This window comes from Paramisgurnus dabryanus, chromosome 21 (assembly GCF_030506205.2).
Source record: "Paramisgurnus dabryanus chromosome 21, PD_genome_1.1, whole genome shotgun sequence".
Taxonomy (NCBI): domain Eukaryota; kingdom Metazoa; phylum Chordata; class Actinopteri; order Cypriniformes; family Cobitidae; genus Paramisgurnus; species Paramisgurnus dabryanus.
Window position 1 is genome coordinate 16,848,790 of NC_133357.1, and position 14,577 is coordinate 16,863,366.

The 14,577-nt window shown below is 38.0% G+C and overlaps 1 protein-coding gene across 2 annotated transcripts in view; it reads right to left on the reverse strand.

The window, feature by feature from the left end:
* The window catches only part of pax7b (paired box 7b), a 53,188-nt gene that overhangs the window by 32,693 nt on the left and 5,918 nt on the right, over nucleotides 1-14,577 (reverse strand). For both annotated transcript variants that reach the window (XM_065285949.1, XM_065285948.1), the window contains exon 5: nucleotides 1,211-1,407. In XM_065285949.1, coding sequence (XP_065142021.1) covers nucleotides 1,211-1,407 — 197 coding nt within the window. The remainder of the gene's footprint in view (nucleotides 1-1,210; nucleotides 1,408-14,577) is intronic.

Here is a 14,577-nt window from a genome sequence, read left to right on the forward strand (position 1 = left end):
CACACATATTGTGTGTATAGCCTACTATATAGATTACAACATCAGTGTAACATCCACAATATCTGAAGTCTACAAGCAGAAGTGAAACAGACTGCAGAAACATCCACAGCAAGCGGTCTCATTTTTTTACATCTCTTGATTGATTAATGTGAGTGAGTGTGGGATGCTCTTGATAAACCGCAAATTTTACAAGAAGCTGTGGTGGGCTTGAAAGTGGTGGGAAGAAAAGATCTCAGCCAAAAGCTGAAGTGAGAAATCCATCAGGAATGTGCTCTCAATCTTTTTATCCCCCTCCCTTTGCTCCCAACAGCTGCTGCAATAACTCTACTGTATTTTCCCTCATTGTTTTAACTCTCCACATGGTTGACAAGCTATCAGGACCGGTGGTGGGCGGACCCGCAATACTAATATTTGTTTCCCCTGCAATGATGTTCCTCTTGTACAAAGTTAATTTTTTCCCTCAGTTATTCGTTAGTGTTGTGTTAGCACTGAAAAGTTCATGGGTTTGATCCCCAGGGGACACACATACTGATAAAATGTGCACCTTGTAATACACTGTGAGTCACTTTGGATTAAAACATCAGCCAAATGTGACCCTGCCTTAAATCCAGAATAAAGTCTCATAATCGAATTTTGTGATTAGGACCATCCAAGTTCAATTTCAGTTTTTAATTTCAATCTTTGAGATTACTTTAGCCAGGTTTTTACAGGCTGGGTCATAAATGCATAAGTGTAAATAATCATCTTAAAAATAATGTATCTATCACATATTCAAACACTTGCATTTCTTAAAAAGCCTTTTCATCCAAATGCATGTTAATAGAAGAAGTGCCATGCAAGCCACATGGTCGTGTTTCTGAGTTCATGGGCGTCCACTAAGACACCGCTGACAGGAAGGGACCTGCTGTGCTGTCCTAGAGCTCTCTTAAAGCTAAGCAGTTGCATTGTTACATGCATCATTAATCAGAGAACGTTCTAGAGACATATCAGACCCTCATCTCAAAGCACATTGCTGAAATCTTAACTCATAGCTGAGCTAAGTAACTAAGTGCTACGTCTCATCTATACCATTTGAGAGCATCAGTCAGTCTCATGAACAATCCATTCTCCTCATTATCCTTTATTTACTGAATTATAATGGTATTGCTTCTTGATGCAATGAAAATCATTTTAAACTGAAATGCATCCAGAAAATTGTGTGGTGTCCTACCTGCACTCTGGCTTCGGTGAGCTTGGTCCTCTGTGCCAGTTCCTCTCTGGTGTATATGTCCGGATAGTGTGTCCTCTCAAAGGCCTTTTCCAGCTCCTCCAGCTGTTCGGCTGTGAAGGTCGTCCGACTTCGTCTCTGCTTTCTCTTTAGCGGCAGGTCTGGTTCTGACTCTATATCTGAGCCTTCGTCAATTCGACCTGTTAAAGAGGACATAATACCAGTCTGAGCACAATTTGCAAAGTTACAGACACCTGCTGAAAGATGAGCACATCTCGAAGCCACAAATATTTTACTCTTTTATATGCATGCGAATGTGTAGACCCAAAGAACGAATGCCAGCGTGCTAAGATGAGATGTATTCGGCTTTCACGCAAATATTATTTCAATAGACGCCTATTTATATAAGCGAGGCTCTGAATGCAATCCCCCATCAGCACACATCCTAGCTGGCCCTGAGGCCATAGAGGTAAATGAGGGAGTTAATCTCTGCAGACCACCTAGTGTTTCATGTACCAGTATTCTCGGCTTAGATGACACAAAAACAAAACTAGCATTTTGCAATTAATTCCAGTATGTTTTTGTTACATATTGGGATTTGCAATATATTGCTGCCATGTCTATTATGAGTCAAACAGTCGTGTTAAGTGTAGATAACTACTGCATTGCTTTGGTTAGTTGGAGAGCTGAGAAAGAATCTGATCTCATGCTAACCAGAAGTGTGTAGGATGCGTATCCTACTAAATCTGATAATGACACATTAGCCTATCATTGCTATGCTATTGAAGTCTTTATACAGGTGTATGGAAACTGAATGATATCTTTGCAAATAATAAATGACACTCTAAAAAGTGTGGGTTGTTTTTAACCCAGGGTTGGGTTATTGTCAGTCAATCATGAGTTGAAACAACCCAGCAGTTGGATTAAAACAACCCAGCAAAACATTAAAATTATCTTGTTAAAACATTGATTGTTGAACTAAATACACTGCCAACAGGTCAATAACAGGCTTCCAAAAAGATAAATGCATTTATGTAAAGACACCGTCGTGGGCTGCTGGCGACTGCCCTTCTCATGGGACGCAAATTTAAAATGTGTTCATGTGTGTTGCTTGTGTTTTCAAAATGTTTTTGTTGCATCATATGCATTACGTGTTTTGTCAAAATAAGTGCCAGCTGCAGACGCGTCAAAACCATTTATGATAAAAGAGACACTCACATTCACAAAATACACGCAAGACAATCCCTTAACAGTAAACTTCGATTACGTATGAGATTATGCGAGTGTCTGGTACATGCAAGCTTCTCTTTTATCATAAACCCTTTAGACGCGTCTGCAGCAGGCACTTATTTTGACAAGACACTTGATGCACAAAGGATCTCTCGACGCGCAGAAAACATATTTTAAAATAATTACGAACCACACACATGACGGGCTACATACATGTTATGATGAACTTTGCATCGTGCACCCTCAAAAAGAAGTCACCAGCCGCCACTGCTCACACTTTATCTTTTAACCCAGTAGCCCAGACTGACTAACCTTTACTTTAAGAATCATAATTATTTTTATCCATTATCCAGCCAATGTTACACATACTGTAGCAATACCCAACAGGGGAAAGGTTCAGGACAGGCCTAGATTAGGGTTTAAAGGAGCCATCTGCCCATAAGCTAAAAGAAGAATGATTGAAGTGATACAGTTTCATTAATCTGAAAAGTGGATGATAGACGTGACCGCATGTGACATTTCCTGCTCATTCATTTACCTCTATGCCAGACAGGTTTAGTGTTAAAGCCCAAGGCATGTCAGGTATTAAGAGCTATGAACAGAGACCAAACAAACGAAGCCTACACGAACAAATCACCAGTACAGAACATACAGTAAATTCCACGTCTATGACATCCTCTTTTAACTAGTCAATGAAAAGATCTTCAGTACATTAAGAACTGGTTTGTCAGGCCATGCAGGTGAAATACAAGAAGGATTTGGGAGGTACAACTACAACTTTTTCGCTGTTAACAACTGCAGATTTTGTTCACTCCCATTTTAATTCAACACTACACCCTAAAAACCCATTGTGCTTCACAATGCCACAGAAGAACCATTTCTGGCTGAATGGTTCCACCATCAGAAGAACCTTTAGGGAATGGGTTTGATCCACAGGAGACACACATACTGATAAAATGTATAACTTGAATATGCAATTAAAGTAACTTTGGGTAGGTGTTTGCCAAATACATAACTGCCCTGCGTACGGGAACTATACTTCGGCTTTTAGTTGAAAAAAGGTTTAGATGCGCGTGTGTTAAGATGTCAAGTAGAGTTATATCTTTGTGAATGAAACAATGTGTTTTTCGTTGTTACTAAAATATTACTTTAACGTAATAATGACATTAGTTTAATCCAAACCACTAAGAATGTATATATCTATATATCTATTTGTCTCTGTACATTGTTTGTTTGCACAATTTTATTTGCCTGGATAAAGCCTCTAAACAGAGTCAAAATGACGAAAGAGCCATTAAAGTGTCTCCGACTCCAGGCCAGATCTGTCTTTTAATTAAACAAGGAATTATGAGATTACAGAGGGGTTCCCATTACAGGGCACTTGAGGAGTCCTCTGGTTGATGTCTTTTTGTCTTCCAGTGCTCACGCAGGAATTCTCAACGGATTACATGTGGCCGTAGGACATGAGGCCGCATGAATTAAATCTGTTCCTGTGCTGGTTCTTTTTGCCAAAATGTCTCCTCTTCGCCACAATACTGTGGTTAAAACATCCTCAAGTATACATATATATTGGAACTCATGTTCTTTAAATCCCTTTGTGGTTTTCTGAGAGATTGCGACAAAGTGATTCGTTTTTGACTTGCCATGACGACACATGAGGACGGAGCGCCGGTCTATACTGGCCCTTTTAAGTCCTTAGGACAGGTGCCACTTTCACTTTCATTTCAGGGACAGCATTGAATTTATTTGCTAACATGCTGCTAGACTTTGAAATGCACTATCAAAAACAAAAAGTCTTCACTGGGATGGTACCTTTTCAAAAAGTACACTTTTGTACCTAAAAGCTGCATTTTGGTACATAATGGTTCCTTAAAGGTACATATATGGAACTTTTTAAAAGGTACCGCACCCCAGTGACAATTTTTGTACCTTTTTTCTGAGAGTGTAGGTAGAGGAAAAACCCATTTACATCTAGCTGTCCTTTTGGCTCATCAATCTGCAAAATGATCACAGCAGATTCATCTGGTTTGCGATCAACAGCTTCTCACACTGCATACGTTTTTCTTCATACAGATAAATGAAAATCAAGGGGAAATGTCTAAAAGAAACACGCTTTGAGAGGTGAGATGCAGATGCGCATGAATGATGAGTATGTATTCTGCCACATCCCATTTTGCCCTTGTCACAACAATTACGACCGAAAGCTGCTCCTCTGGACAGAATAAGTTTGACAGCACTCTCATGCTAAAGGTCAGCATAATAGAGACAGGATTATGGAAATGAAACAGACGCTGACGCAGATACGTGTCTAAACCTGGACCTCATCTTTGTCTCTGTGAGATCCCACAAATGACATGCATGGTCCTCATCTCACAAACGCGACCACGCCAAGCACCCAGACGTGTCAAATGTGCTGCAGCATAAACATAATCGAGTAAGACATATTTTTGTCTTGGAGCATACAGATCAAAACATCTGTGTTTAAAAAAACAAGAGCACGTTGCCATACCAGTAATCATGAAATAACAGGAACATTACATTTACAATAAAACGACACTCTAAAATCTATTAGGAAGTTCAAGGGATGATGATAAAACATTCAAGCATTTATCAAAAAATGTCAGCTTAATTAAGATTTCCTGTGAATACATTATTCCTCTATTACTGTATTTCTCCAGGGTTCGTGCGATTGTTACATTTGATTTCCAGCAAGAGAAACAGGATACAAAACATGCAGACATAATTTTATAATTGATCTACATAATCTGACAGTGAATGAGCAATGTTTTCCGACGAGCTCCGACAAGTATTGCATACCCAAATCCTATTATTATCCCAACTTCAAATTGTCTCTCTACATCCCATCAGTTATTAACACAGAGTGACTGTGCCCTATGGGATCAACCTGATTTCGTAGCACTTACACATCAAAGGCTGTTAATCATATTGCCCTAATGTATCTAAAATATATGATTGAAAGCTCGAAACTAAGAGTAACCAACACTTTAACATTGCAGTTTTGAACTGATTCACAAGCCAACCTGAGCTTTTGTTGACAGCTGGGCTATGTGCGGGACAGTGATTAAACACTATGGGTGAGAAAAGTGACTAAGGCCATAGAGGAGTCATGACCACCCTATATGAGATCTTCTCTGAGACCACTTCTATCACTGATGATCCAGTGAGCAGATGGGATATTCATCATCACGACCACACTCATCCCCCTCTTTTTCGTACTCTTTTTCTCGCTTTCTAGCTAACCTTTCCTGTCACAATCTGTATGAAGAGAGAACGGGCCCTCCAAGAGCGAAGTGGCCCTCCACAGCTGCACATTCCTCTAAGCTTAGCATTGTAGAAAACATCTACACATTTGTCTTCATCAGAACTGGCTCTCAAAACAACATTATACTCCAGCGGAGTATTAAGGGAGGCACACAATTGGCTGCTTTATTTCCGATGCTTTGACTCATATGAAGTCGACGCAAAACTGGTAATCAATTTAACTCCGTTGTAGAAAATAATACTTTTGACAGGTAAGAAAACAATCATACATTTTATTAGAAGCACTATTAAACTAAAGGATCTTTGGATGTTAAAAGTTCTTTCATTTTACAAAGGCCAAAGTATAATCCTGTTTTTAAGCATACGAGAGGGTCCGCATGCAGTGTGCATGACGAAATTTTCATCATCAGAAGAGGGCGAGGGTACTGTACGTGCACCGCTGAATTTTTAAAACCCCACTTACATTGTACGAGTAGGTTGCACATGTGCCTACAGGAGAATGTAGTTTATTATGTGTAGATGCATTGCATTTTGTCGCAATGCGCATGCGTTGAACATCTGTGTACATGTACGAGTCAAATAAATTATACTTCGATCGTGCGCGTATGTTCGCATACACGTAAATAAAAACTATATTCCGGCGATGTATGGTCAATTTTGTCACGCCAGATTTATAAAACCTTGTGTACATTGTATGCGTAGGTCGCGCATATGAATGCAGGAGTATGCAGGATGTAGGCCACTAGAGGTATTGCAAAAAACTCAATGCGGATGCGTTGAACGCTGACGCACATGTATGAGTCAAATGAACTTATCTTTTCAATGCTGGGCACGTACACTGACGTATGCCTAAACCATAGACTATACACAGGGCTTTAGAGTACATCTATGGTTTTTTGGGTGTCACTCCTGCCATCATGTCTTTTGCAACATGATCTCACGGAAAGTCGTGTTACAGTTACGAAAAAATTTGATACATTTATTTGTGTCCATGGAATGAAATTCAGCTTTTTTGTGTGCCTTGAGCATAAATGTCTTTTTCTCCTGTCAATCACACAAATTTCTATAAATAGTTTTTTGTGTGTCCATGGTACTACTTTCTTTTTCGTGTCAATTTATGTAGTTTTCAAATTTTTTCCCCTATGTTTAAATCATTGTCGCTTGGGGTTAGGATGTACTTTTATGTATTGGTTTCTACATGTTTTTCTTCAGCTTTTAAAACTATTCTCGCCTGGAGTTGGGGTTAGAGTTCGGGTTTGGGTTAGGATGTCTAAAAATCTAACAGAAAGTGATTCTAACCCTAACCCCAAGTGACATGGGTAAGAAAATATGAAAAAACAATGAGAAAACAATACATAAAATGAAACGAAAAAGAAAATTGTGCAACAGACACGGAAAACTTTTTATAGAAATGTGTGCGAGTGACACGGAAAAGACATTAGTGCTCAAGGCACAAAAAAAGCTGAATTTGTGCCATGGACATGAATAAATTAATCACATTTTGTTAGGCAAAGCAGCTACATTTCTTTTATGTCTTCTATTTGTAAATTATCATAGATATACTGTTAATAACAATATACCTAAGCCAACAAATGTTTGTTTTTTAACTTGTATTAATGCAAAGAATTCTCATAAAATCCAAAAAGCAACCGACCTGTTAAAACACGGTTTCTTTCACATTCACTTTCCACTCAACCTTCAGTACTGGCATAAAAAGAGTCTTCCAAAAAAGCGGCAACATTTGCAAACAGAGAGAGACTGAGTAAAACGGAGGGAACATTTCATAATTTTGGCTCCCACAACAAACAATTAGCCCTCCTTTCTTTTTGCGGCATTGAAAAACGTTCGAGAGAAAGAGCGAGAAGATGTGAGGGAGAAGTGATGGGTGATGCTCTTTTGTACATCTCGTCATGTGCATGAAGGCTCAGTGGGCTTTTTGTCCGCCGTGTCTGTGTGAGAGTGTGCTCACCTTAAACAACAGAGAGACTCAGGGGCCTCCGCGGCCTTTCAGGCCCCATAGAAGACGCACCTTAGGGGGCCATTTAAGGCTGAAAAGAGGGCTGACAACCCTGTGCAGCTCTGTGGGGCATCAATAAATGCTGACATATTGACTCTCTGTGCCCAAGAGCCACTGGAAAATGCTGCTTGAATATGAATCCATTTAAGGCAGAGGGGAAGCTTTGCTGAGAGAGAGAGAGACAGAAAGCTAAGGATGGCTTGTGTCTCTTGGGTTTTCAATGTTTAGGAATGTGGCACCTTAAAAGGGGTTTCGACAATGAAACTATAGCTACGAAAAGGTTATAGGCTGGAAAAATTGAGAAATTACGAATTTAGATTATAAACGTATTTAAAGAAATCAAGCTGCTGAAGTTATCAGGTTCGAAGCGTGAATGTGAATGTTATATCCATTCTCAAGTATTCATTGAATTTTATTGCATTGCTATTTCAGAACGAATGAGAAATAGTTTTTAGGCAATTAAGGAGAAAAATTATTTTAGCGATGAGCGCAGAGCAATCGATTAAAAAAAGTGCTAATTTAACTTGGTCAACAGGCGCTGGATGGAGTTTTAATTTTGTGAGAAACCCAATGAGGTGTCCATTTACATCTAGTTACATTCTTCCTTTATAACATTGAGTTTTCATTTCCTGGAGTTGAGTTCTTTTTAATTGAGGTGAAAAGCAATCAGAACCGTGGAACTTAATCAAACATCTAAAGGGTGAGAAAAGTGGCAAAATCATCCATTTAAACTGCATGACTATAGCTTATTAAACTTTAATGTGTGTCAGAGAAGACCAAGAGGCATGAAGGTGCTACACGAAGCCATTTTTTAACCTTTAACATCTGAAGAAGCTTTGTATTTCACCAATACGTTCTTAAGACTATAAAAAGGTTAAAATTATTTTAACTGAATGGTTCTTTGGGTAATCAAAATGGTTCTTGCATGTGAGGAGCCTTTAGTAGCACCTTTATTTTTAAGAGTGAACATTCTTGATCTTTTAGAAAATTTCTTTACTGTTAGATAATGCCTGCTAGACTTTGGATTATATGCATTGTCTCGTCATTCTGTTGTAAACAGACATAAATTAACGTGCATTGAATAAGACCAAATAAATAAAGTTACCGTGCATGAAATTAAAGTCATTTTACGCCAAAAGTCATCATAAATTTTACGCCAAATACTAAAAGTAAAACTGCAGCCGAACTAAATTCCATCCATGCAAAGATGTTTGCGTTATCATGGCTTTGTGTCTTAGCAAACTACCATTTATTAAATGCAAAGCCTTTATCCGCTCTTGGCGCAGTGGTGGCGTGTGTCTCCTCTTGAGATAAAGCAGTTGCGTAAACAAAAAAATGCTGAGTGTCAACTTTAACACTGATTTAGCTTATGAGAAATAAGTGGACAGCCTAAGGCTTAAATACGAATGCTGAAAGTGAAAATAAATAGCAAATGGCATAATCTTATTATTTCGAAAGATGAAGAAGTAGTGCAGATAAATAATCAAAGATGAAGAAAAAGTGATTTGAAATGCATCCATATAGTGCTTCTTAAATAATCGGTAAGCCTTTCTTCAGAAGTCTGTCAAAATGTGGCCAAGTATAATAGCAACTCCTTAACATAAATGAGTAATGTCTTCGCAAGCCAAGCACAGTTTAATGGACACCATGATAACCGAGAATACAAATCCAGTTCAGTTATTTTTAATGACAAATCTATGAACAGATGCAAAATCTAGGTAAAAAAGTCAGTGTGGAAAGTGTAGCCTGAAGAGAAAGCGACAAAGGGCGCATAAATAAGCCCATTAGTTAAAAAATGTACGACAAGTGCCCTGTTTGGGGAGAGGGATGCGGGCTCCCTCGCAGCTGCCTGGCCCCTCTTCAGCTCTCACACTGCCCGACACATTCACCACTTAAGTTGGTGGAAAAAATCTGAGCAAATTTCTGATTTGCAACACTCTAGGAACGTGTTTATTGTCTTTGTGCCAGTGCAAAACACACATATAAATAAAGCTAATGAAGAATCTCGGGGTGAGGCCGCTGAAGAGCATAAAATGGGAAATTTTATGGCCATAAGTACCGTGGGCTGATGGGGATTTTTAAGCTATTGGACCATGTTGTTTAGCACTAATCATAGGACCGATGCACTACAATTGCCCTCCCCTCTAATTACTGTTACCTATTACATGGGCCATGCTACTATTGTCATCTAAATTGGCCTACATTTGTTTGAAGGTACACTCAAAACTCAAAAAAATTCTGGGTTATGGGTGAAAATAACCCAGCATTTTTTTTTAGCATACCTGGGTTGGGTCAAAAAGGGACAAACTCAGCTGTTTGGTTAAATTTTTCAAGAAAATATTTATATTTGACCTCAACTGGTTGGGTTTATTTCTTTTTGACCTAATTGTAAATAATAACCACCAATTCTTAGTGTATTTCTGTTTTTTCATGACATATTATAGAAATACTTAATAAGTAAGCAGTGAGGGTCAAATCATAAGAGATTATGTAACAACTAAAGACCTATATCACTATTTTGTACTGATTTTTTATCTCATGCCAACTTGGCATCCCCTCCTCCATGCACTTGTATATCATCCATAACATTACATGAGCTTATTTTACATTTAACCATTTAAAGGTATAGTTCGGCCAAAAAATGATATTAAACCCATGACTTACTCACCCCCAAGCTGTCCGAGTTGCATATGTCCATCGTTTTTCAGACAAACACATATTTGGATATTTTAGAAAATGTTTTAGATCTTTCAGTTGATTAAATGTGAAGTTACGAGGTCCATGACCTTCAAGTCCAAAAAAAGTGCGTCCATCCTTCACAAAATAAATCCAAACGGCTCCAGGATGATAAACAAAGGTCTTCTGAGGGTAATCCGCACGGTGTTGTTGTAGAAATATCCATATTTAAAACTTTATTAACGTAAATAACTACCTTCCGGTAGCGCCGCCATCTTAGACTCCTCTGTATTCAGGAGAGAGTATTAGCGCAGTGTACGCACTTTTCTTAGTGACGTATGACAAATTCGGAGGGCGGGGGCACAGAGCAGCAGCAGAGTAGCCTCCATAGGCTGCGTAAGCTCTCATCCTGAATGCGGACGCGACTAAGATGGCGGCGCTACCGGAAGGTAGTTATTTACGTTAATAAAGTTTTAAATATGGATATTTCTACAACAACACCGCGCGGATTACCCTCAGAAGAACTTTGTTTATCATCCTGGAGCCGTTTGGATTTATTTTGTGAAGGATGGACGCACTTTTTTGGACTTGAAGGTCGTGGACCCCGTAACATTACATTTAATCAACTGAAAGATCTAAAACATTTTCTAAAATATCCGAAAATGTGTTTGTCTGAAAAACGATGGACATTTGCAACTCGGACAGCTTGGGGGTGAGTAAATCATGGGTTTAATATAATTTTTGGCCGAACTATCCCTTTAATTGTTGCATGTTTGTTAACAGAGTTATTATCTCTGCTACCTAGATCTGCTTTGGTAAACCTTGTGGCTCAGTTGGTAGAGCATTGCATTAGCACCACAGAAGGTCAAGGATTTGATCCCAGTTTGAACACCATCATGCTGAAGTAGCTCAGTGTGCTCCTGGTTAGATATCTTGAAACATATCTACTTTTATCTACACTAAAATGACAATATGGAATAAAATGGACATCATTAAAAAGCAGAAAACGCTAAGATTTTTCTAAACTAGTAAGTAAATGCTTACTTACAAAAAGTAAATACTTTATTTTAATATCTTATGATACTGTATTTGGTATGCATGTATACAAATTTATTTGAATATAAATATTATTTTAAATTCATATTTTATCCAACCCAACCATTAACTAAATAGAACAAATGAAAAATCGCTGCTTGTCCAGCTTTCTAAAACATTAAACCTTTACACAGAAACCCTGTAATTCCCATTGCCTTCAGTAAGACAAAATCCAAACCCTACAAACAGCCAATTTCAAGTCATTCACTCGGAAAATGCTCCGTTTAAAATGTCAAAAGGAGGTTGACTCTTTTCTTTTGCACTTAGATTACCATATTTCTCTCAGCCCTGTGACACCTGCAACCCACCGAGGGCGTGCAGAACATAGGACTTTACTTCAAACAACCTAAAGGCTGCGGGTTCGGGTATTGACTGGGACTGAGCCCGTCCAGCTTGGACCCCTCCTACCGCAGATGTACATTAATGCAGAAAAATACAAATCTGTGCAGCAGAAAGAAAGGCCGTTCCTTTTAACATGCTGTTGTCTAGCTTGATCGTGTCAGTTTGAGGGAGCCCATTCAAAGGTATTCATGCATCTGCCTTTGAGGGACAATAGCAGCTAGTTTATAAACTGTCTCTTTTGGCTGCTTAAAGCCTTTAGACTCCATTGTTTTGCTCCTCTTAATAAACTTTTGGAGGAGTTCATCAACTTGCCTGAATAGCCAATGCGGAGAGGCCAAAGACACAAAATAACAGACGGTCCCCTTTTCTTTCTCTCTTTAGAAGTGACCGTCTTTAAATCAGGAAAGAGGGCTGTCAGACACCAGAATAATTTTTGGTCAAACAAAAAAGGAAACCTCTGAAGGAACAAAAGTTAATTCACGCAAGAATGGAGGACTTGACTTTTTAAAGAAAACTGATAAAGGTGCACCTGAAACACATTTTAGACTCTCTCAAACCTCCCCAACACCACATGGTGGATTTGTTCCTACAATAATTAATGAGCTAAATGATAATTAATGACCTTCATTAGGCAAATGTGCATGGGATTTAAGTCAAAGCCACTCGAAATTAAGCGGGCAACAAACTTCAGAAGGCTGTATAGCTTAAGGAAAGAAATGTTTACTATATAATCCTGCATAAGCAATGGACTTTTATGGTCTGTTAAGAAAAATACATTTCATTAAAAACTAAATAAAATATTTTATAACATCTATTAAAATTCGATTATAACACTGAATTACTATTATATAATTTTTTATATATTTTTAAATAGTATGTTTCACACAACATTTAATTAAATGCATATTAAAACTACAAAAAAAAATCTAAAATCACTTAAAAACGTTAAAGCCTCATCCATTTTTTATTGATCTATGTATTTATTTTTTTCCTAATGACCCAACATTGTTGGAGTGTTTTATCTTTATACAAGAACACCTGCAGTGTATAACACTGTCGAGGCAGGATCTCAATTGCACAAACATGTGTGCCTATGTTTCAACATTGATGTTCAAAACATTAGAAGATCTATAGCAGCAAAAGGTTTCTTTCCCTTTGGTCTGTTTATGAGTTCCCTGAACCACGATTGGCATTGCTGCTTTGTGGAAGGATTCCCTTTTGTTAGCTGATCAGTCTCCCATTGGGTCTCCAGACGGGATTCTTGGCATTTGTCGGCAAAAATGAAAGCAGGATTAAGGAATGGCTACTGAACACTCCATGGTAAAGGAGTGGGCAGCAATTCCCTAAAATCAACCCTCCCCCCTCCACTTTGGTAACTCCTCTTTTCTTATATTTGTATTCCCAAAGAGGCCATTAAAGCTGGTTTGAAAGCGATACGAACAATACGATAAAAATCAACAAGTCAAGTAATATGTTGAATGTTTACTTGTTTCCGTAAATTGCGCACTCGTTAATATTTTCACACACACATATAGGCTATAACACGTTCTGTTATTAAATATAGTTTTATGTAAAGGCTATATTTTATATTTAGTTATTTTATATCCTTTATTCCGTATAGGACATTTTTATTAATTTCTTACAATAAACATATCTGTTAAGAAAATCATTTAATCGTTTGTTGCTAGCTTCTAAGCGAATGTATAAAGACAATGCTGATTATTTATTCTAATAATTATTATGTCATATAAACATCATTTAAGTTTGTTGTTGTTTAAAATTTCCAACTTGATAATTATATGAACTTTGGAGACATTTCTGAAACAAATATCTAAGTCTGGGGTCACCAAAAGTTCCGTGGACATCCAATTTTGTAGCGTTCAGCAATAAAGAGATGGCAAGTCCAGGGCATCAAAAACACTTTTGTGACATTATAGGAAGCCCCGAGGCCAATACTTTTATTAGTGTCAGCAGGAGTTTCCCTGGTCGTTTGTTCGTTTTGTTCTTCTGGTCCAACATGATGCCCCCCACTCCACAACATAGTGCTCATGACATTCATTTTTGACCACCTAATTGTTCAATTTACACAAAATATAATAAATTTGGTAGGGCTAAAAAATGTGTGGTTGGTTGTATTCTTCGAGACTAATGTGAATGCCTATCGTAGACATGCGGATTTGTCTATAGGCGAAAAAAAGCATTCAAAAAGCTATTCACACAAAAGCATGCACGGAGATGCGTTTTCCCACATGCCAAAAAAATCCCTTTAATTAATATACACGTTTGAAAGCAGCACTGCCTCTCTGTAATATGATGAACTCTCATTGTCGTGGTGTCACCACAAATGTTTCTGATAAGAAAAAGCACCCAAAGATCAAAGAATTTAAGCCTCTCAATTTCCTCCAGACGCCTCTACTGTCCACCACCTATTTTCTTTTCTCCTTCCTCTCTAACTTAAACATCTGAAACACACAAGACAATCCTCTTTATGGCATCTATAGGACCCCCCCTTAAGTTGCGGAAAATAACTGCATATTAATAGTCTGTGCATGAGGACATGCAATATTTCTGCATTTACCGTCTAATGTCACTTATAAGTTTAATATCTCATGATAAACTATAATAATACCCTTTTCGGACACCATGAGTTATATTCGTTTAGATTATTATTTATTAATTTATGTATTATTATTATTATTATTATTAAACTCTTTTATTTCTGCTATTG